The 23,274-nt window shown below is 47.3% G+C and overlaps 1 protein-coding gene across 2 annotated transcripts in view; it reads right to left on the reverse strand.

Annotated features, from left to right (window-relative positions):
• The window catches only part of Ano2 (anoctamin 2), a 362,201-nt gene that overhangs the window by 19,193 nt on the left and 319,734 nt on the right, over nt 1–23,274 (reverse strand). For both annotated transcript variants that reach the window (XM_075981962.1, XM_075981963.1), the window contains one exon: nt 18,245–18,390. In XM_075981962.1, the coding sequence (XP_075838077.1) occupies nt 18,245–18,390 (146 nt within the window). The remainder of the gene's footprint in view (nt 1–18,244; nt 18,391–23,274) is intronic.

A 23,274-nucleotide genomic window follows, 5' to 3' on the forward strand; every position in this document is an offset into this window, starting at 1 on the left:
GAGTCAAGAGTCTTAACTATATAGACCAGACTAGCCTTGAACTCCTGAACCTCCTGCCTGAGCAAACCTACCCCACCCCAAATACTGAGATTATTGATGTGTACCAGACCCTGCTCTAGGGTCTCCTTTTCCATAGAGAGAGCCACTGCTTTTATTTGGAAAGGATTCATTCATCACACATTTATTGAGAACTGGAAAAAAATGTCAGGCATTGTGCCAAGTATTGAGGGAGGCAAAGGCCTGGTCATGTTGTAGAGGAACCGGGTTTAGAGGGGAGGGGAGGAGGAGAGATGACTTGTTCAACAGGGTTTTGCAAGTATGTTCCAAGACAGGAAAAAAGGATGTACTAGAGTCAGAGAACTGAAAGAAACAAGACCTAAAGTCCATCCACTCAGGGTGGGGACTAAAAGAAAGTGTCCCTGTGGATGACCTTAGCACCATCTAGGAAAAGGCTATGTGGCGACTAAGAGCCAGAGAGCACTCTGAACTGTAGGAATAGCGAGCCACGGCGCTCGGCAGCCACCCTGCAGCTGCAAGGTGTCTCGCTCCACCTGGACCCTTGCCACAGCCTCCCACCACCTTCCTCGGCTCTAGTCTCCCAGGCTTGCAGCACACAGACGTTGTCATTTGACCCTGTCACCTTCCTTCCCATAAAAATTCCTGTGTGACCCCCTTTAGTTACTGAATAGAATCCAGAGTCCTTATTTTGGCACGCGGGTGATGCAGTCTTTTCTAATCCGCCTCTCTAATCTCAGCTCCAAAATGCCCCCACGTAACAGCCCTGCCCCTGCCTCCAGGACACACTTGTCATCCTTAGAGTTTCCATGGAGCAGACCCCCTTTCCTTCCCCTGTGCACACAGCCATTCTCCAGCTGGTCAGTTTCTGTGGGTACTCAAGATCAGACCAGTCCAGAGCCTCCTGCCCTGAACACCCGCTCCTGTGCTCCCAGCTCTGTAGCAGCCAGTGCTGGGCACTGCTGGGACTGTATATACTCAGGTGGCTTTCTCTGCTGTAAGGCGTAGACATTGTCTATGCTGGAAGCTTGTTACAAATTTGCTCCTGGAAGCAGCCTTGTCGAATTCCCTACACTAACAGAGGCAGGTACCAATTGTTTGGTGCCCCAGTTACAACAAGTAAAATTAAGAATCATAAAACACTGGGCGGTGGTGGCACACACCTTTAATCCCAGCACTTGGGAGGCAGAGGCAGGTGGATCTCTGTGAGTTTGAGGCCAGCCTGGTCTACAAGAGCTAGTTCCAGGACAAGCCCCAAAGCTACAGAGAAACCCTGTCTCGAAAAAAAAAATCATAAAACAATACTTACCTGATTGGCATCTCAGAAGGCACACAGAAGTGCTCACAACACATATAATGTCTGCATGTCTGATACTTAATAATTGTTCAACAAATGTTTCATGTGGGAGCTGAGGAGATGGCTCAGTGGGTAAAGGGCTTGCTCCCCCAGGGTCCCCTCCCCAGCACCCATGTGAAATTCAGGTATATTAGCGCATGTCTATAATCCCAGTGCTGGTTATGGGAGACAAGTGGACCTCTGGGATTTGCTGTCTACCCAGTCCGGTCTAAATGTCAACCTTCAGGTTCAAGGACAAACTGTATTTCAATAAGTAAAGAGCAATAGAAGGAGATGCCAAAAGCAAGCCCACCTATGCCTTTCCCACACATACATATGCATATGCCAAGACCTAAATAGTAAGTTATTTCTGTAAGTAAGAAGTTAGTTATGTATTATATATACTGTTATTCTTAGTGAAATACATATCAGCATGCAGAAATGATTACAATGTATACTGTATAGCTACATGCTAAACAGACACAAGCTTACAGTTTAGAGACTCTGAGGATATCCAGATCTGCACGTGTTCCTAACCTGACACAGTCCTTTGTCTATACTTCCATCTACACGGAGAGCTCAAGGGAATCACTTTAAATTCCCTAAGGTGCTAGAAGGCTGTGATTGTGGGGCCCTTAGACAAGCTTCACCATCCCAGGATAGTCAGGCGAAAAATAAAAAGACAGGATCCAAACTCGTAGCTATGTGTCTGTCCATATACAGAACATAAGCCAACCCTGGGAAAGCTCCCAGAGGAAACGCACAACTCTTCCCAGTCAAAATGCTTCTGATTTGACAGGTTTGCAGGCTCACAGGTGTGGCCACTGCCTTTGCTCATACAACCCCATCTTCTGCCTTATCCTAGATACCCAGTGGGTTCTAAGAGACCAGCAGGTGTCATTAATGACAAGATGTCTCTAATACTTAAAGGTTGGACTCCTGGAAAGGCTAGATGGTAGTGGGGGTGAGGAGGGGCAAACAGATCTCCAGAAACTCCCTCAGATAAGCAATGGCAACTGCAGCATCTCGGGGCTTCCTAGATGGCTCTGCAGGCCAAAGCACTTGCCACTCAGCCCTGATGACCCCAGCGCGACCTCCAGAACCCACATAAAAAATAGGTACAGAAGAAATGTGCCTGTAACGCCAGCATTACAGCAGCAAGCCAGGAAGCCGAGATGCGAAGGAGCTCATGGACCAGGCGCTCTGGGGTGGCCAGTGCAGAAACAAAAGGGACTCTGCCTCAGATACAAGGTGGAAGGAGAGAGCTGACGCCCACAGTCTGTTTTCTGATCCCCGCATGCACACACACACACACGCACACGCACACCACACATCATAAAAGCTTGGAAAGCATCAGTACCTGGCACATCTTTCAAAAGATGCTTCACAGAAAATGTAATTTGGAGGTCATGGAGCAGGACTAGGACAGATGGAACAAAGGGGAGTGGACCCTGACCCTAACTCTAACCAAGGAAACTAAACAGGTTGGTCTGTAACACCCATGTCTACATTTAAATACATACCTGAACTCATCACTCTTTAGCGTCTGAAGTTAGTCGTCTCAGTTCAGTGAGTGCAGGGCAAACCTTCTAACCATAAGAAACTTCCTCCAGAAGAACCCTGTGGCAACCTCAGAGCCCCAAAGGTCTTAACCAGGACACTGTGGGGTGGGAAGGGGCAGTTAATCTTTCCTGTAATATGTCCTTACCCCCTGCCTGTGAATGGCCCTGGGAAATCCAGCATCCTTGATGGACCATGAAGGAAGCAGGAGTTTTCACTTTTCACGCTTATCTCTTTCTTATGAACCTCGGGGACATTTAGTCAACTGTTATCCTATCCCCAAGGGTAGCCCCGAGTGTTTGCTCTCTTGCCTTGACAGACTACCCAGACATAAGCTCTTCTCTTAACATCACTGCTTTCTGGTGCAAGTGTGGTGTGTTTAGTAGTTGCCACTCGTTATTCCAATCTCCTAAAAAGCTCTGGTCTCCCACCCTGCGTGTAAATGGGTGTGCTTAGCAGGGACAACCTCAGAAGAGAGGCACAGGGTACCCTGGCCCCTTCTCTACACATCCTCTGATGTCTCAGGTGCTTCCAGCTTGGACTGGGCACCCTTGAACGTTTCCAAGAAGTTATCTAAAGAGGTGGGAATAAACAGCGAGTCTTTATTTAATCTTGGGGAGAGAATAAAATAAAATAAAATCATAACCCTCTAGCGTGCAGATGCCAAATCCAAGACTTGCTCCTTTCAAGGGAAAGTCTGGAGGGCTGAGTCAAATGGAATCCCTGCTGGGTTCACTTCAGATGCAAGGATGCTGGCCTTCACCAACACCAAGATTTGTGTCTAAAAACAGCCAGCCTCCCTTAGGACAAGAGCAACACCGGAAATCCTCAGTGTGGCTCCATAATAGAAGCCAGCTTGCCTGGGCCAGTGGCAGATTAACCCTGGCCAAGCCAATTAGGGAAGAATCCATAAGTTGATTTTCAAGTAAATCTTTACAAAGCCCCGCCGCCATATAGTGCTGCAGAAATGCCGGTTGGAAGCAGGAAGCCTGGAAACCCATCTGGGCACAAACTCCGTGGGTTTCCTCTGTTGCACTCCAGCAGCCAAGAACCTTCCTAAATAACCACCAGCCTTCCACTGCCTGATGCTGGAGACACTTAAAATCATGAGTGATTACCTGGGCTTGGGCTAAAATAACAAGGAGGAGTGAAAGACACTAAATGAGGCAGCAGCCAGCAAGGACATTTCAGGACAGTCTACTTGGTGAAAAGAATGAGCGGTGTAGCAGAAAAAGCAGAACACCCTGGGCACGGTGGATGGAGAGATAACAGTGGAACACAACTCTGATTGTCACTCATCTATTTAAGAGTCATCAATGGAAATATCCTCCCTGCCAATGTGTGTGCACACACACAAGCATGCATATAAAGTCCAGAGCCTTCCATTGTGTGTGCGCACACACAAGCGTACATATAAAGTCCAGAGCCTTCCATTGTGTGTGTGCACACACAAGCATACATATAAAGTCCAGAGCCTTCCATTGTGTGTGTGCACACACAAGCATACATATAAAGTCCAGAGCCTTCCATTGTGTGTGTGCACACACAAGCATACATATAAAGTCCAGAGCCTTCCATTGTGTGTGCGCACACACAAGCATGCATATAAAGTCCAGAGCCTTCCATTGTGTGTGTGCACACACAAGCATACATATAAAGTCCAGAGCCTTCCATTGTGTGTGCACACACACAAGCATGCATATAAAGTCCAGAGCCTTCCATTGTGTGTGTGCACACACAAGCATACATATTAAGTCTGGAGTCTTCCATTGTGTGTGAACATATACAAGCATACACAGAAAATCCAGACCCTTGGCCTGGCATTCACAGCCCATTACAATCTGACCCAGACTTACTCATTTCTTCCTGTCTAGTCTGTATTTTGTTCGTAGGGCTAGTTTTAGTTGGAATGCTTGAGGTCAATTCTACCTGCTTTCCAACCATCCCAAACCATCTGTGCATTTGGGAGCCTCGCTATACACCGCCACTCTAATTTCCTCCATGTTCTGCAGAGTGAATTGTTACTCATGATTCAGACTCAACTCAGACTCCCCCACCCCGCCCCCATGAGTCTCTCCTTCCCCACTTCCCCAGCTAGACTAAACTGCTGAAGGCATCTCTAGACCCTTCCATGGAGTCCTAGACACGCCACTCCCTAGGGGTGGGCAGGCCTTGAGAACAGATATTATATTTCTGTATTCCACCCTTTACTGCATCTATATTGCCCTCTGTGGTGCTTGTTATGTAAACAGATATTTAAATGTTATCTATTTTACAAATGAAGCTCTCTCTCTCTCTGTCTCTCTCTCTGTCTCTCTCTCTCTCTCTCTCACACACACACACACACACAGCAAAAAGCAAAACTAGTTGCTTGCTGTGACAGGCACAAGACACTTCGCAGAAGGTCAGAAGAATGCCCCAATGCTAATGAATATTATGATAACCCTTTTATGCCCCTCTCCCTTCAGTTTAGTAAAAGCAGAGACTCCCATTGAGGAGAACTGAGAGCTGGAGCCTTCAAATAGACCCCATTGCTAGAGACACCACAAGACCGTGGTTGCAAGAGACAAGGATCAAGCTGGAACAGATCTGGGAACCCCCATCCCCTGCAGGAAGCATTTAGTGTGCCAGAGGATGCTTCAGGTTGACAAAGGCATCAGCGATCTTACCCAGTTCTGAACCTAACAAACTATGACACCATTCTGCCAGGCACAATGAGCCCACCTGAACAACAGTGACCAATGGCTCTCCGATTGGATTTGATCTTGGCTCAACAAGCAGGAATCCACATCTGGTACCGTAAACCCAGCTGAATGTCCATGCCTGAGGAAGCCATAAGCCCCAGCAGATAACTTTCACCTAGAGTTTTGCTAAATGATAGTAAGTTGCCTAAATATCAGTGTTTGTAGCCATACGCAAACTTTACTGCAGGGCCCAGTCAGTGAACAGTGATGAATACAGAGACTCATATCTGCCCAAGATACTGAGAATGAGTGGTAGACAAGGGTTCAGTTCTAGACAAGATGTTTATACCACCCCAAGGCTCAGGGAACAGAGCAGGAGATGCCATTAAAGGAGTAAGAGGCAGAAGATAGTGAGAAATGCCACCTGCTAGACACGGCAGAGCCCTTGAAATCATGAAGTCATAACAGCTATGGGCACTGGGCCTGAGCTGAACTGGGGCTGCCAACAGTCAGTCATGTATGAGGGAGGGACTTAGGGGAACTTTCCCCTTACTTCTGAGTGACCACTGTTGAGCCTACTGTGCCCCAGTATGTAGCTTGGCACCCTGGTCACACAGGTCTCCCTGATTAAACTCAGTGGGTCCCAAAGCAAAATGAAGGCTACAGGTGGGGGAAATGGATGTGTGAAGGGGAGGGAAATAAAGGGGGGGAGTGAGAACACCAGAATGCATTAGACACATAGATGAAATTATCAATGAGCTGATTTAATTAATAAAAATGAAAACTCATTAACATTGATGCTAAAAATAAGATTATATAAGAAAACAGACAAATATCCAACTTCATTATGAATAATACAGATAAGATCTACTGAAAAGATAGAAATGGTGAATAGCGAGAACCCTTGGTTGACAATTGGGTGATGCCAAGCAAAGGCTCTCAGCATAGGACCAACACAGGGACAACTGGGAACTGCACTTTCTGGTTGACTGAGGCCCTGAGGCTCCTGTGCCACCAATGTCCCACTGAGGCACAGAAGTGCTCGTCTAGGGGGCTTGACTGGAAAAGGAGTGGTTCCGTTGGATCAAAGGTTCTCAACCTTCTTAATCCTGTGCCTTTAATATACTTCCTCATGTTATGACCCCCAGCCATAAAATTATCTTCACTGCTACTTCATAATCATAATTTTGCTATTGTTATAAATCATAATGTAACTATCTGCTATGCCATGACCCAAGGGTTGAGGACTCCTGAGTTAGATTATAATAACTCGGAAAATCATACATGTTGTGTTTCATGCTGTTAGATGTCACAGGAGAATCCTGAAACACAGTTTCAAACACTGCGCATAAAGAATTAGTTTTTGTTGTCTCTTGCTCCATTTGTCTGGCTTCATTTTCTACTGGAGGATTTGTCTCTCCATTTTCATCTTAAGAAAACAGAAATAAAAGTGATACCTTAATGGCCTTCCTTTTGTGACCCAGTGGCGGGTGAGGCAGGGGAGCAAGGATACATGGTGTGTTTGTCTTTTTACGGAGGAGACAATTTCTCCTGCTGAACAGTTTTGGAAGAGCCCACAGCACTAACCCAGTATTGTTTCACAAACCCACATTTTAAAGCTATGTCTCACCATTCCTGTGGTGGTTTAAAAGAAAATGGCCCTCAAAGGAAGTGGTGCTATTAGGGAGGTGTGGCTCTGCTGGAGTAAGTATGGCTTTGTTGGAGGATTTACGTCACTGTGGAGGCAGGCTTTGAGATCTCATATAGGCTCAAGATACACCTAGTGTATCAGTTCACTTCCTGTTGCCTGCAAGATGTAGAACTCTCAGCTCCTCCTCCAGCACCGTGTCTGTCTGCATGCCACCATGTCCCACCATGACAATAATGGACTAAACCTCTGAAACTGTGAGCCACCCCAATTAAATGTCTTTCCTCTATAAAAATTGCCATGGTCATGATATCTCTTCACGGCAATAGAAACCCTAAGGAAAGCAATCCCCTTCTCCTAAGAGTGTCTAACAACAAACAAAAAAGAATTGGGAGCATTGCTGGACTCAGACTTGAAGGGGGCAGTGGGAAGAAGGGAGTACATGCTACATCCTCAGACTGAGCCTCTGATGCGGGCGGGGGGGGGGCATTAGCACAGGTGACAAAAGTATGACTTCTCAATAGCTACCATTCACTCCCTCACTTGATCTGTCATTCATTCAACAAACATTTACAGAGTAGTCGGCTCCCTGGACTTCATGCTCACTGCCAGAAAACAAAGATTAACTGTGCTATGGTTTGAATGTGCTCCCTTCCCCACCCAGTTCATGTGCTATTATCATAGGATCTTTGAGAAGCAATTTAACCACAAGGTCTCTGCCATTGTGGATGTGTTAATATCATTCTAGAATGAGGTTCATTTTTAGAAGAGTGCTTTTATTTAAAAAGTAAGTTTGTCCCTTCTTGTTCTATATTCTCCTGTGCTTTCTTGACCTTCTGCTTCCCACGGTGGGCTGACACAGCCAGGAGGGTCTCATGAGTGGCTCGGACTTCCGAGACTCCAGAACCATGAGTCAAATACATTTTATTGTTTATAAATTACCCAGCCTGTGACATTCTATTATAGCCACACATTTTATTATAGGATAAACAGATCGCTATCTACTTTTTAAGAGCTCCGAGGAAGCATGGAGGAAGAGGAACACATAAACACCCATGACAGTGTCACAGAGTTGATCTGACACTGGTGGCCATGTTAACACACTGCTGCGGAACATTGGCCACTGTCTTAGGGAGGGTTTCTATCCATGACCTAAAAGCAAGCTAGTGGGGAAAGGGTTTATTTGGCTTACACTTCCAGATCATAGTCCATCATTGCATTGAAGGAAGTCAGAACAGGAATTCAGGCAGCTGGAACCTGGAGGCCGGAGCTGATGCAGAGGCCATGCATGAGTGCTGCTTACTGGCTTGCAACCCCTGGCTTGCTCAGTCTGCTTTCTTATAGAATCCAGGACCAGCAGCCCAGGGATGGCACCACCCACTATGGGCTGCGCCCTCCCCCACTGATCACTAATTGAGAAAATGCCATACACCTGGACCTCATGGAGGTATTTCCTCTACCAAGGCTCCTTCCTCACTGATGGCTCTAACTTGTGTCAAGTTAACACACAAAATCAGCCAGCACAGGCAGGAATAGCTCGCTTCCCCAGCAGGGCCCCTGGAAGGTACCACACAATTGGTAATCACTGTGTTTGGCTTGAAGACCACGCAGAAGAGATGCGGATGGTCTGCCCGATGATGCTGCGACTCAAGCTCTTTTCTGCCTGAATGACTGACATTCACAAGCTGACTCAAAAACAAAGGCAGCAAATTAAACTCAACTCCATTCTGTATGGGGTTTACACAATGGACCAGGCTCCATTCGGAAACTTCAGGAAGCCCAGACCAGAAGGGACAGGCTTATAGTATCAATTTAAATATCAAGAGTTTGCCACATGAAATATCAGTGCAACACCCAGAGAGACCTCTAAGGTCCACTTGGCTCTGAATGTCTTCATTTCTTTGTCCCTGAAGGAGACTCAGTTACCACTCCTCTCCTCGCTCCCCAGCCCTGCAACCAAACAAGAGAGAGAAATGAGCTGTTGAGATCAACTGATTTACTTCTGAGAGACACCTGGTGATTTCCAGTGGTTTCTGGTGGATACACACATGGAGTGATCTGTTCACTCTTATTCACACACACACACACACACACACACACACACACACACGACTAGAGAGTGTGAAGGGCAGCCATAGGCTTGATTACCCCTCCTTCCCTCTACCGCATCTATCACTATGGCAAAGCAACTGAGAGACAAAGGCCAGGAATTCAGGAGAGACCTGAACAGCGCTTCCAAAACATTACAACGAGGACCCTTGTGTGTTTTAGTCCTTTTTCTCCAGAAGGCTGCGGAAAAGTCAACAAAATGAAAATAAAATTAGATTTGAAAATACAATAAAGTTTATGGAAATTTTATTGAAAAGGAAATAACTGGGAAAACACAGATATGCCTACTCCGGGGACCTATAACACGGCTACGACAGGTTGACAAAGCTCCCTTCTGAGTTCCCTGGTTGTACGAGAAATAGAAAAGCAGACTGGTTCCCAGTGTGTCTTAAACAAAGAGGATCTTGCACCTGCTCAGTCCCTCATCACCCATTCCTGTCTCCAGCCACTCATTCCTTTCCCCAGCACCGGCCAGGCACCTTCTGTGTGGCAGACGCAGCAACAGAGGTGGAAAGGAATATAGCATCCAGGTAAGGCGCCTGTTCTAAGTCCCAGTGGGAGGCGGGAGGGCTACAGGGTGCAGACAATGTCAAGCAATGTCTACCTCGGAAGTAAAAGGAGACAAGTGGCCTGGGACTCACCCTCTTTCCCAGAAGCCCTGGAACGGGGCCCTCTGAGCTGCCCGGACTGCGGTTAAGTGCCATTTAGAAAAGGGGGCAGGTACCCAATTATCCAGTGGGATGACTCAGTTCCTATAAACAGGATGACTCCGGGGAAAGGAATTTCCCGGGGCTTTCAGCCACTGTCTTGGAGCACACACTCCTGAGTTTTGTTCCACTGGCTTTGTGCCTTGCTGGGGGGGGGGGGTGCAGGAAGCGAGAGGAAGAAGACCCACCCTGAATGGGATTGCATCTTCCCACCAATGTAAGCGTCTCCGTCCCCACTCCCAGCACCAACTTTCCACATTTGTTGCATTTGCATGGCTCGTGGTGTCAGGAGCATGTGGCAAAGGTTACTCATGTCATGTCACAGCCGACCCAGAAGCAGAGAATGAAGTTGGAACCAGAGTTCTGGATATAACCTTCAGCAACTCCCTCTGGTGCCTTACTTCTAAGAGCTAAGCCCGTGCTCCAACATGTACCACAGCCTTCCAAAATAGCACCGCTAGATAGGAACTTGACGTTCAAAACACGAGGTTGGGGGGTTACGGTTCAGATTCAAACCACAACTGCCAGAGCATCTGGTCTCAGGATGACACATCTGGATCACAGCGCATCACTGCATACAGAGATTCTGCACCTCTAGGTGGGACAGGCCATCCCAACTGAGTCTGCACAGCAAGGGGACTCCATGAAAGGTGATGTCTGTAGGGCCTGAGTACCATTTGCTTTCATTCACCATCTTTTTCCTTCAGCAGCAAACACTCATGGAGTGTCTACCATGCCTATTCTATCCCCAAGAAGCCTTCCCCACCCATGAGAGGATATTTTGAACATAGGCCTTGTCTTCAGGTGGGAAAGGCCCACAGTGCTATCATTGATTTATCAAGATAAAATAACAATGAAATTTTATCAAGAATTTCATCTGGACCCTGTCACTAAGTATATCATTACAGGATTAAATTTGGGGCTACACCCCCCCCTCCCCCCGGCTTCCAAGTTCTGCTCTATAGGTTAAGTCTAACAGCGACAAGTGTTCAGAGAACTTGGCCTGTAGCTCTTCTAACAGCAGAGGAATTTCTCCTCCTTGGGTCCTTAGGGAAAGTCCATAGTTGGGCTGTGAGAGAGTCCTATGGCAAAAGAGCTTTGAAGCCTCCTTCTGGGGTTGGGGACCGTGATGATTAACACTGTGGCCTGCTCCTGGGTCAGCTTTCTCCCCCCCCCCCCCCGCCAGCGTTGGGGGAGGGGAGTTACCCTTGAAGTCTTTCTTAGTAAGCTCTTCAGGAAGAGGGTTTGATATTGGAGATTCCCTTGAAAGCCTGCTGCTCCCCTCCCTCACAGGTCTTTCCAGTAATCCCTCAACTCTCAGGTTTCCCTTTGTCTGGAACCAGCCCATCCCCACATCCACCGCTGCCCCCAGGAAACTCCCTCCTCCTCAGAAGGACTTCCAGCCTTCCCACTCCAGCTTCCCCTTCACCTCAGGCCCCTCCCCCAGATCTGTGTCTGCCCCCCCCCCCCCCAGGTTTCCAGCCCAATTTAGAAAAACGTAAATATAATACATCTCTCCCTGCTGCCGCCCCCCACTGATGACCTGCCCTGCCATTACAACAGACAGGCTGCAGTGGGCTCAGCACACTTCCTGTCGGCATGGGTGGTCCTGGGGAGCTGGGGAAGGAAGCTGACAGCTGAGAGCAAGGCCCAGGATCACCGTGTCAGGCACACCAGTGGGAGCGGGCAGCTTTGGCTTCAGGGCTTTCGTTTTTGTTCAAAGTCCAAGACAAGTGGCCTTCTGGAATTGGGGAGGTCTAGCCCGTGGAGAAGGAAGGAAGAAAGCTCACTCCCCTCTGTCCCTCTGCTTCTCTACCAGGCCTCATCAAAACCTCTTGTAGAATGGTAGGAGAGAGGACTCTAGGCTGGGTTCCACCAGTGAATCGTTGGGACGACCTTCAGTTTCTTGGGTTTGAGGTACACCATTTAGCAGTTATACATAAAGGAAGACACCAGCAGCAGAAAGGAACCTTGTTTCAGTTTGAAACTCTGTATGGGACTTCAGACACTCCCTCACATAAGAATGAGAAGCAGCACTTGTTTCCGCTGGTGAATCCAGAAACTTCTCTTACTGTCTCTCTGTGACACATGACCATCTTACAAAGCAAGAGCACACTGACTCAGTTTTTATCTTCTTCCCAAAATGTTAGTTATGCGCCAGTCTCTTCTGACACATGGCACCACCAGCTTTAATCAGAGATGACAGGTGGGTTGTGTTGCATCCGGGGACATGCATCCTCTGGTTTAACTCACCTTATTGTGAAGGAAGAAAGGCCCAGAGGGATGGCAGGCCCCAGGCTCAAGGCAGAGCTAGACCCTCACCCCCCAGACACATAACACTCCAGGAATGCATGAAGGAAGGAGGTGGCTCACTGGACCTTACATTGATCAGGGAAAGATGCAAGAGGCCAGTCTTTGCTTCAGGGATAAGGGTGAGGAGAAATTAGAGGGAAAAGAACGGCAGCAACTCCATCACCAGGTAAGTGAGCCATCTGGAGGAATGGCAGGACTGATTACTCCCTAGGAAGTTGACTTGTCTGCTCACTTTGGCCTTCTAGTTGTTTCCCAGAGCTGCCATGGAGGAGCGCATGCATGGGCTCATGTTACACCTTCTCTTGTTTCCCTGCCTTATTCTGGGAAGGAGGGAATAATAGCCTGGAGTGGGGGAGGGGAGCAGGCAGAAGTGAAGGGCAGAGGGGGGCATGAAAGGAGGAAGAGAAGGAGCAGAAAAGGAGAAACAAGGATGATACAGTCTTGATAATCCACCCACTGGATTATCAGCTCATAAATGCTTGAGGATTGACCTGCAGAGAGGTGCCTGCAGCCTAGAGGAGGAGACACAAACGGATACCCTCATTTTCACAGAGATTCCTTTATGGGGTTGTCTAGAAATTATCAGTACTCAGGCTGTGAGGGGCACTGGGAAACGCTCTGTTAAACAGGGAAGGCTTGTTCTTGTGAAGTTTTGTGAATGTCTTACCATTGGGAACCTCTATTTTAGGAAGCAAAGTCTCTGAAATCCTGCGGGATAAGGGCCTAAACTATGAAGGGAGAGGACCCTTCACGGAGCCAGAAACATAAAACTGGCTTTGCACGTATGAGTGAAAAGACTTGGAGAATTCCAGAGCAAAAGGAACATGCAAAGTTGGCCAGGGAAAGGAATAAGAGGGGCCAGATGGGCTCTTGGACAACAGAGTAACAGGATCAAAGAACAAAAACAACCACAATGGCAAGCCAAGAGAGTGGAGGCTGTAGGAGAAAATGCCCCAACCATAGGAGGCCAAGGCGATGCACAGTAGTGGTGGCCTCTGAAGATCCTGACTGGGGAAAGGCAACACAGACACCATAAATACAGCAGGTCAGAGAGGGCAGGCATGCACAAAAGTGAGCTTTCTCAGCTGGAGGCCGGGAGGCCACAGACACTAAAGAAGGGTGAGGTAGAGGACTGAAGTTCCCAGGGAACTAGCTTAGAAACGCTTCTTCTGGCATTCCCTTGGGACTCTGCCCTGCCTCACAGGAAATCCCCAAACACGGGTGCGGTGGTAATGGGAGACGAGCCACCTGAGTTGGGTCAAGCAGGTGGTTCCTATATGAAAGGATGCTTGATGAATGGATTATGAGAGAAAGGCAAGAGGAGAGAGGATAATCATCCTGGCAAAGGGTTTTCCAAACGGTCCCCTGCAGAGACTACGTTTTTACAAACATCTTTTGATCCAATTTGAGGGTAGAGGATGACACTGCACTCCAGTGGACACACGAATGGCCCTGTCTGGGCAGCGCCATACATGAAGCACAGATTGATGAAGACATACTACCGGGAGTAGAACCAGGACTACATTATACATGTATTGGTGTGTGGTAAGACCGTAGGAGAACATGGGTATTTTAAGTCCTATCTGAGAAAACCTATGGGATACACAGACCAAAAAAAGGTCTGTAGTTTTCTGGACCCCAGAGAAAAGCACACACCTAGCATTGTGATATCAGCAGCCCCACTAATCTATCACCTTCGAGAACTACCTCTCCCATGAGCCTTAGCTGGGTTAGGTCCCTGATATTGATGTGGTCCCATTCCTCCATCTGAACCTGATCCTGCCTCTGCAGCTGGATTCTACTCCATAGATTAGATCTCAACCCTGTGACTCTTAGTTGCCTGACTCATAGCCACTGAGACTTCTCCAACTTCTCCTGCTTCTTCCCTGAAGCTGGGGTTGGTTTACTATCTAGTAAATAGACTCGACATATTTCTGTCTACTATCCCACTCAGATGCAGCTATGGGCTCTGAAGCCCTGGTATGTGGTCAGAGAACTTTGTATTCCCCTAAGCTTGGATAACTCCTGCAGGCTCTGGAGGGCATTTCCAGAAAGCAAGAAAGACTGGTTGCTGGTGACCCTTCAAAATATCTTTTGAATTTCACTCCAAGTTAAAAAAAAAAAAGCCGGGTGGTGGTGGCGCACGCCTTTAATCCCAGCACTTGAGGGGCAGAGGCAGGCAGATCTCTGTGAGTTCAAGGCCAGCCTGGTCTACAAGAGCAAGTTCCAGAATAGCTAGGAATGTTACACAGAGAAACCCTGTCTCAAAACAAACAATAAAAATAACCTTACAAGTCCCTAGGCCTCTCTCCTTTTTTAGGATGTAACAGGATTTAAGCTTGGGACTGAGAAAAGTGAGATTTCTTTAGCCTTGTGAGTGAAGAAGTAATTAATCTTAGCCCCACAGCGATGGCCTCAGGACTTCAACATTTGAGCTGTAGTTGGAGAAGATGGGGCGATGTCGGGGGACAGGTCACTGAACCCCTGGTTAGAAGAGAATGGTTGTCACGTGACTAGAGGAACAGGAACTGTAGGTTGTTGAAACACAACAAGAAGAGCTGCGGGAGAGCCCAGGCTCAGCAAGCAGAGGCCCGGCCAGGAGGCAGCACCTACAGTGTTTAGTCAGACCTCCGAGTGAAACTCTCAGATCTGCCTTTATGCTTTTTCTGCCTAATTCACGGCTCCCTATAGCTTTGGTAGGAAACCTTCTCCACTAGAGAGAAATTGGACTCTTGACCTTAACAACAGTGGTGAATGTTAAGGGGCTACGTCAGTAAGCACCGCCGCCGTCTAACTACTCTGTATTTCTCCTCGCCCAGTTCCTAGCACAAACCTAGTGAGGCAGAGAACAGGGAGGTGGGGGGCTGAAAACACGAGGCTGCAAAATTAACATTCAAGGAAAACTGGCAGGCAAAGAGGAGAGCTGGGAAACTCCCTCAGCTGAGACCTGCTGGAACTATCAGCCACTGGCTCAGAGGCAAAGGCATTCTAGAGTACCTGAAAGTGACCTGTGATCATTTTAACGCTAAAGCAAATTTAGCCTGGTGAAGATTTAAGATGCTAACGAGACGTGTAATGCATGAAATTGCGTCATGTAGAGAAGTATTTGTCAAGTCACAGAACATCACACCGAAAGAAAAGCACCCACTATGCAAATGAGCGCCAAAGCTTTTACTGTGCAAATGACCCCGCCTCATCCGCCATGCTGCTGCTACCAATCCAGTGACTCGACTTTCTCTGCTCTGGCCTCCTGCCCCCCTTGGAAGCTTATCGTTTTAAAAATAAATTACCTGGGCTGGAGAGATAGCTCAGAAGTTGAGAGCACTGGCTGCTCTCCTGAGTTCATTCAGTTCCCAGCAACCACAAGGTGTTTCCTAACCATCTATAATGAGATCTGGTGCCCTTTTCTAGCCTGCAGGCATACATGCAGGCACAACACTGTATACACAATAAATATTTTTTTAAAAAATATAAAAATAAAAATCTCTATTTCTGCTCAATCTGCGCTCACCTCTTTGTTCCAAGACATAAGAACTCTGATACCTAAATCGCCAGGAGGTAGAAGATATCACCAAACCCACCTTTTGGATGGGAACGTTAGGCCTGGCTGATGTTAAGCGTTAAGCCCAGAGCCACATATATAGCTATAGCATGCTGCTCAGTTAAGATTAGAAGCCCCACGGCTTGACTCCAGGTCATTCCCTATGTTGCATGCTAAGCTTTGGTGGAGTTCATTCTGCAGCCCTGTTCTTGACTGTGTATAGAATAAACCTCCTCTAAGAGGGAAGAGGATAAACTGTAATAAAAAAGGACACAATCCAGACACCATTGCTCCTCTACTTAGATATAATTACACATTGCAATGCCTCCGACAACCTTCTCAGCAAAGTGGAAGAAAGAGGCTTGGCATACTTCCCAAGCAAGGCATTTTAGTATCATTAAGTTGTTGATACAATCAATATCAACACCGATCTGAAAAGGCGAAGAAGTTGTCCTGGTTTCTGGCCTGATTCCTTCTGCTAGGTGTTCAATAAAAGTTGCATGCTCCACAAAATAATTAAATGGGTTCGCTTGCATTTCCCCTCCCCTTCTCTAGCCTCATGACCCTTGCGGTCCAATTCTTCAAGAGAAGTAAAGAGTTCAGTCACTTTAATGACCAAGCTTTTACAATTCTTCTTCTCCATCCTCATGTGAGGTGGGAACTTGCCTATCTTCAGGATTCTCCACTAACCCCAGGTCTGTCATAGAAATCTCCCCATCCCCAAACTACTAACACCGTTTGCTTCTCGTTGTCAACAACAGATGCTTGTGACCGTGAGGCTGTTTGCATCTGCCAGCCCTCTTCCTTGGAGTGCATTCTTCGTGTTATTGCCAATAAAACCAGAGGAGAACTTATTGGTTCAACCATATATCTAAGAAAAGAAACTGTAGCCGAGACCCCTCATGCACCTTCCACCAATTCCGCCTTTAAAAGTGAACTTCCCCTTCCCTCTTACAGTTATTACAATGAACTTAACTATGTTAACAAAAATTCCTCGATAATTAGCAAATACACTCATTTAGTCATTCATCCATGCTCTCATCTGTTTGTGATAGACACTGAGTGCCTGCTAAGCCAGGAAATACAGCTGGTCTCTGGGGGATGTAGAGATGAATGAGCCGTGGCCCGCCCCTCCTCACTGATCTTTGGAACCCAATAGGCTAGGTCTGCTGAAGCAGGTCTGTGAATAATGACTCAGTAAGATCCCATTAGTGTGGGTACCAAACATAATGCTAAGGGAGAGAAGCACGTAGGCAACCATGCTACCCAAGAGGATGGGGAACTGTCCTGGACGGCACTGCTGAGGAAGCATTGCCTAAAGCAAAGCTAGGACTCAACCTGGAACACAGGGCCCCAGAGGTTGGGATGCAAAGTGCACAAGAGGGCTGGGACTCCCAAGCTTACCATGCTTTTATAATTCTATATCACATGACTTCGGGGTACTTCAGGAGTTTGTACATACCTCCTGTAGCTTGGTAGATTGGTCTACTCCTTTCAGAAAGGGCTATGTTAAAATGAACCAATGATCAGATAATGAACTATTTTTGACCAACTATCATACTTGAGCAAATGTATCTTGATGGAGCAAGGCTTTATGAGAGCACAGAAAACTGTACACTGTGTTAGAGCATTGGAATAGGGGCCACACTGGAAGGCGAGATTCTATGACCTTCTTCTCTTGGCTCACGGTCTGTGGTACCCGACACTATTAATTTGTTACTTCCAAGTGATAGAAAGAGGCTACCAAATATCCATCCCAGTAGAAAATCAGAGTTACTCTGGCAAGGCCAGTTGAGGGCAGCTGATGTGAGTTAGAAAACACTTAACGGGAAACCCCTGCCTTCTAAGCCATACGTGCCGTGATTAGCTTTGATCAGCCTGCACTGACCCATGCTTCTGCCCCCTCACTGACCCGTGCTTCTGCCCCCTCAATTGAGGAACGCAACCAGATGTTTCGCTGTTAGGCTCTTCCTTTCACCCCCTCCAACCTCTGCAGGAAAGCTAGCACTGCACCCAGTCCCCTCTCTCCCGTCAGTGTGGGGCTTTCCCTGTGTTCTTCTCTTTAAAGAAGCTTGTAGATTACCAGCCTACATGTATGGAAACTGTTCTTAAAGTGAAGATGTCCCTCTTTCCCTTTTAGCTTGGAAGAACAAGCATTTTACTTACAGAAGAGCATAGGAGCACCAAGAGAAAAGGTCACCAACACAGGACTGTGAAACCCTGAAGGGACAGTGAGTACCTGAGGCCGCCCTATCATTCCCTAACTCTGCCCCACAGTCCCTCCTCTGAACCTGTCACCCAGAGAAGGAAGCGGGGTGGGGGGGGTCTTACTCATTTCCATGTACTCAGGGGTCAGCCCAGTGTACGGCTCCAGGCTATAGTCCAGGTCCCACTGCTCTGGACGTTTTGAGTGGTCGGGGCCACTTTCTCCGGGTTCATTCTCATCCTTCAGCTTCCGAAAGAGCTTCTTTAGCTTCCTACAAAACAAATGCAGTCGTCACGAAAAGCCTTGGAGGACAGGATTATTTCAGCTGGAGAAAAGGAGGAAGAGATGAAGCAGGGGTGCTAAAGGCATCCCTGAACCAAGCATGGAGGTCTTGTATTAAGATAATAAAGAAACCACCCTCAGCACTCTGCCAGAGAAGAAGGTTATCATTGAGGTCACCCATCTACGAAGGCTGCAGCTGACAAGAGTTCCCTGCCTGCAAGACATACTGCCGCGACAGCGGGTGCCTGCAGTCCAGATCTCGTGCAGGTTACCCGCGCTGCTCTGAGGTCAGGAGTGCGGTGCCATGTCACAGAGTCAGAATCTTGGGTGTTAGTGGGAACAGGAGTTCCACAGGCTGGGGGCAGTGATGGGTCACAGCTAAAGGAACAGCAACTGCTAAAGACTGCACCCAGGAGAGGCCCGGGGAGCCCACTGACCGCCTTCTAATACCAGCACAAGAGGATGAGCTGGAAAAAAGCCATATCTAAAAGAACTCCAGTCCAGCTGGGTGGAGGGCCCTGCGAGACCGTTGTGTAGACAGCTGTATTATGCCTAGGGTCAAAAGCTTCTCTGTGCTCTAGGCAGAGAGAGGCCTGAGATTGTCATGGAAAACGTAAGGGATGGCCTGGTGGTGGCCATGACTGTGAGCAGGCACAGGGTCAGCAGAAAGGCCCAGGAGCTTCAGAACTTAAGGTCTGGGGATGGGGTGGGGGGCAAAGACCTTAAGAGGACAAGGAAAGAGCAGGAGGCCAAGGCCAATGATGAGACTGTAGCGCAGGAGGCAGGGCAAGGACAGGGAGGGGCTCCAAAGTCTTATAAATGTGGATTAGTTCAGGAAAGGGGGCGGAGTGTTTGATAAATCTACACATAGCTCCCAAGAGCAGGTCATTCCCATAAGGTTCCTCTGGGTATCAGTGACCAGTAAGAAAATGTATAAAGAAAGGCTCTCCAGACCCAGATTTAGAAGGAATCGTATAATTTGTATAGCAAACAGATGGGGCTTTGGGAAGCATCGAACTGTGATTCTGATCCTACAATTCATTCTCTTGTTAAAATAATTTCTTTGATGTTACCCCCACCCTATCCTTTGCATCTGAGCATCTGCTGGGTCGTTTTTTTTTTTCATGTCCTCTTTTAATGACAAATCTCAGGAAGGCTCTGGAAGCTTCTGGAAACCTCTGAGTTTTTCCACAGCATGGACTTGCACCCAGACCATGTGATCTGTGGAGCCTTCTGCTTCAGGGACCTGGGCTGCAGGCAGTTCCATGGATGACTCGGGTGTTGGCCTCACTGAGGGAAAAGTCAGAACCTAGCTCTACATGGGTCAAAGGTGATGATGACACCGCCACTGTGTGGCTATTTCTTTCCTGACTCCTGACAAAGTTCAAGTTTGTTCCTCAGGCTTAGGTTCCTAGTAAGACTTCACTGTGTTTGAGGAAGTAGCCCTCCTGGGATGTCTCTGAAGAGAATTAGTGTTGTGTTATCAGTCTATACAGAAAAGGAGAGTTCATAGGTTCTTATAAGCTATGCCCAAGAGTATATGACAGTTCCTTGGGGACAGGATCTGGCACATTAGTCAGAATTAAGATGGAGATAATGCTGCTGTGGAAGGGTTCATCTATCTATCTATCTATCTATCTATCTATCTATCTATCTATCTATCTATCTATCTATCTATATTTCTATCTATCTTTCTATCTGTCTTTTCTTTCCATCTCAAAGTATGTCTAGGAGAGGCTCCAATGTGTGAGAGATTTGGTGCTTTCTAGGGACATACCTGGGACCCCAACACCTAGAGACTAAGGCAAGAGTATTATAAGTTCCAGGTCAGCCTGGGATGTTCATTGAAACTCTGTCTCCAAGAAAGGAAGGAAGGGAGGGAGAAAGAGAAGGGACAGAGATAAAGGTGAAGAGGGAAAGGGAAAGAAGGGTAAAAGAACAAGAAAAAAACAAACAGAAGAAAGAGGGGTAGAGAACCTATGTGACACATGCAGGGCCTGGGTTCAATTCCAAAGCAGCAGAGAAACTGGTATTTCTCTTTCCACACAAAAAGGAAAGAAAACACACACACACACACATACACACTCACACACACACTCACACATACACACTCACACACACACACTCACACACACACTCACACACACATACACACTCACACACACACTCATACACACATACACACACATACACACTCACACACACACATACACACACACTCACACACACATACACACTCACACACATACACACTCACACACACATACACACACACTCACACACACATACACACTCACACACACACTCACACACACACTCACACATACACACTCACACACACACACTCACACACACACACACTCACACACACACACACACACTCACACACACACTCACACACACACACTCACACACACACTCACACATACACACTCACACACACACACTCACACACACACTCACACATACACACTCACACACACACACTCACACACACATACACACTCACACACACACACTCACACACACACTCACACATACACACTCACACACACACACTCACACACACACTCACACATACACACTCACACACACACACACTCACACACACATACACACTCACACTCACACACACACTCACACACACTCACTCACATACACACTCACACACACACTCACATACACACACATACACACACACACTCTCTCACACACACATACACACACACACTCACACACACACACACACTCACACACACACACTCACACACACACACACACATAATCACACACACACTCTCTCACACACACACATAATCACACACACACTCTCACACACACACACACACACATTCCATCTACCTGGCTGGTTAAAGGCCCATTTGTAGGCTTGCTTTTGTGTACACTGAAGCTAACTTCAAAATGAACTTGTGCCAGGGTTGTGAGGGGCATGCTATTTCAGGGGCACAGCCCAGTAAGATCCAAAATCTGTTTTGCATAGGCACCTATTGGAAAGGAGAACCAATCTCAGGTGAGAGAAACCCCACTATTGGACACCGCAAATGAACAGCTGTGTCATGCCATGTCCTGTCATGACACTCACCATGCGTGCAACTTTCTGGGAAGGATCTGTCTGTGAGCGTCACTCCAGGTAACAATGCACGAAACCACCTGGCTTCTCCCTCACAAGTGTCTGTCCCAATCACATTTTTCGGTTTTTCAATGATACATCTTGCCTGTCAGATTCTGGGGGAAGCTGGGCATAGACTGTGGAGGTGAGAACTGGTTAAGTTCTGACCCAAAAGCCCTCAGGCTGAGGACAGAGGAGAAAGGAAGCATTTCTGAGCCAGGACCTACCAGTCACATTTGTGAACTCAAAAGACACGAAAGTCCGTGACACCCAGTGATAATTCAGCTATCTAGAACCCCCTAAAATGGTTCTTCCTTCTTCTGGTGTCCACATTTTCTAGACAGCCAAGCATTTATTCCATGCTATTTTTATTACACATCATACCGAAGGTAAATCTTTGTACGGTATCTTTCTGAAGGTCACGCCTTGAGTATGAGACACAGTCTTGACACAAGCCCAGATCTGTTGGGCATTATATTTCTGCTCCACAGAAGGAACTGAACACCACTGGGCATAATGTTTAGCTCCCATGATTCCTCCCTCGCTGTCAGACTCCACTGACTTTTTCTTTTGACTAGGAAAGATTCCTCTTAACACCTGCTTACCTCATGTTTCCCACCTACACCCTATATGAGGACACTGCCAGGAGTTTGGATTCTGATTTGAGTCTTACCAAGTATGATCTTGAGTGGTAAGTCAAAGATGTATTATTGATCATCAACATAGAGATTTCATCTGACCAAGTTCAAAACGCAGCCTGTAGGATGATCAAGAACGCTGGGCATGGTGGCAGAATCTCTGGCTCACATTCTTGAAGTTGCCCACATAATCATGCCAGGTGACTATGTGTATCTTTTAGCAGGCTGGGAACTAGAACGAGAGGGCTCCAGCATAACTCAGCAGGGTGCTGTGGGACAATGGTCATTTATCCTGTAACTTGTATTATTTTTAATAAAATGCTGATTGGCCAGTAGCCAGGCAGGAAGTATAGGCGGGGCAACGGGAATGCTGGGAAGAGAGAAGCACAGTCTCCAGTTGTGACCCAGATGCAGAGGAAGCAAGATGTGACTGCCTCACCAAATAAGGTACTGAGCCATGTGGCTAACACAGACAAGAATTTTGGGCTGATGTAAGTTATAAGAATTAGTTAATAAGAAGCCTGAGCTACTGGGCCAATCGGTTTATGATTAATGTAGGCCTCTGTGTGTTTCTTTGGGACTTAATAGCTACAGGACCTGGTGGGACAGAAACCCCAGTCAACAGCAGGGTGTTTGCCGGACATACATGGAACCCTGAGTTCAGTCCCCAGTACCTCTGGCTGAAACGATGAAGCATGCTTCAAATCTGTGTGGCTTACATGTGAAATATGCAGAGACCAGCTTCACTCAGCAGGAGAGAGGTTCGTGCAGCCCCAGGCTTGCGAGGCACCTACTTCACAGATGACTATAGTGACGCTACATCCATCAAGAGACATAGACAGCGAGGCCGAGGGAAGGGACTGGCATGGAGCCTTGTGACTTAGTATGCAGTTGCGATTGATTAAACTACGGCACACTTTTAAACACATATGCAAAAAGCATAAACAAGCAAGCTAAATTTTCAGCACAAGCCAGAATGTGTTGTTTTCATCTGTCAGGAAGCTGATGGACAGAGAACATGCCAGCACACTGCCACACATATGCCTGGGCTGGTGTCGCTCTTAAATTATTGAAGGCTTCTGAATCCAGAAATAATGTGCTAAGT

This window comes from Microtus pennsylvanicus, chromosome 8 (assembly GCF_037038515.1).
Source record: "Microtus pennsylvanicus isolate mMicPen1 chromosome 8, mMicPen1.hap1, whole genome shotgun sequence".
In the NCBI taxonomy this organism is placed as follows: Eukaryota; Metazoa; Chordata; class Mammalia; order Rodentia; family Cricetidae; genus Microtus; species Microtus pennsylvanicus.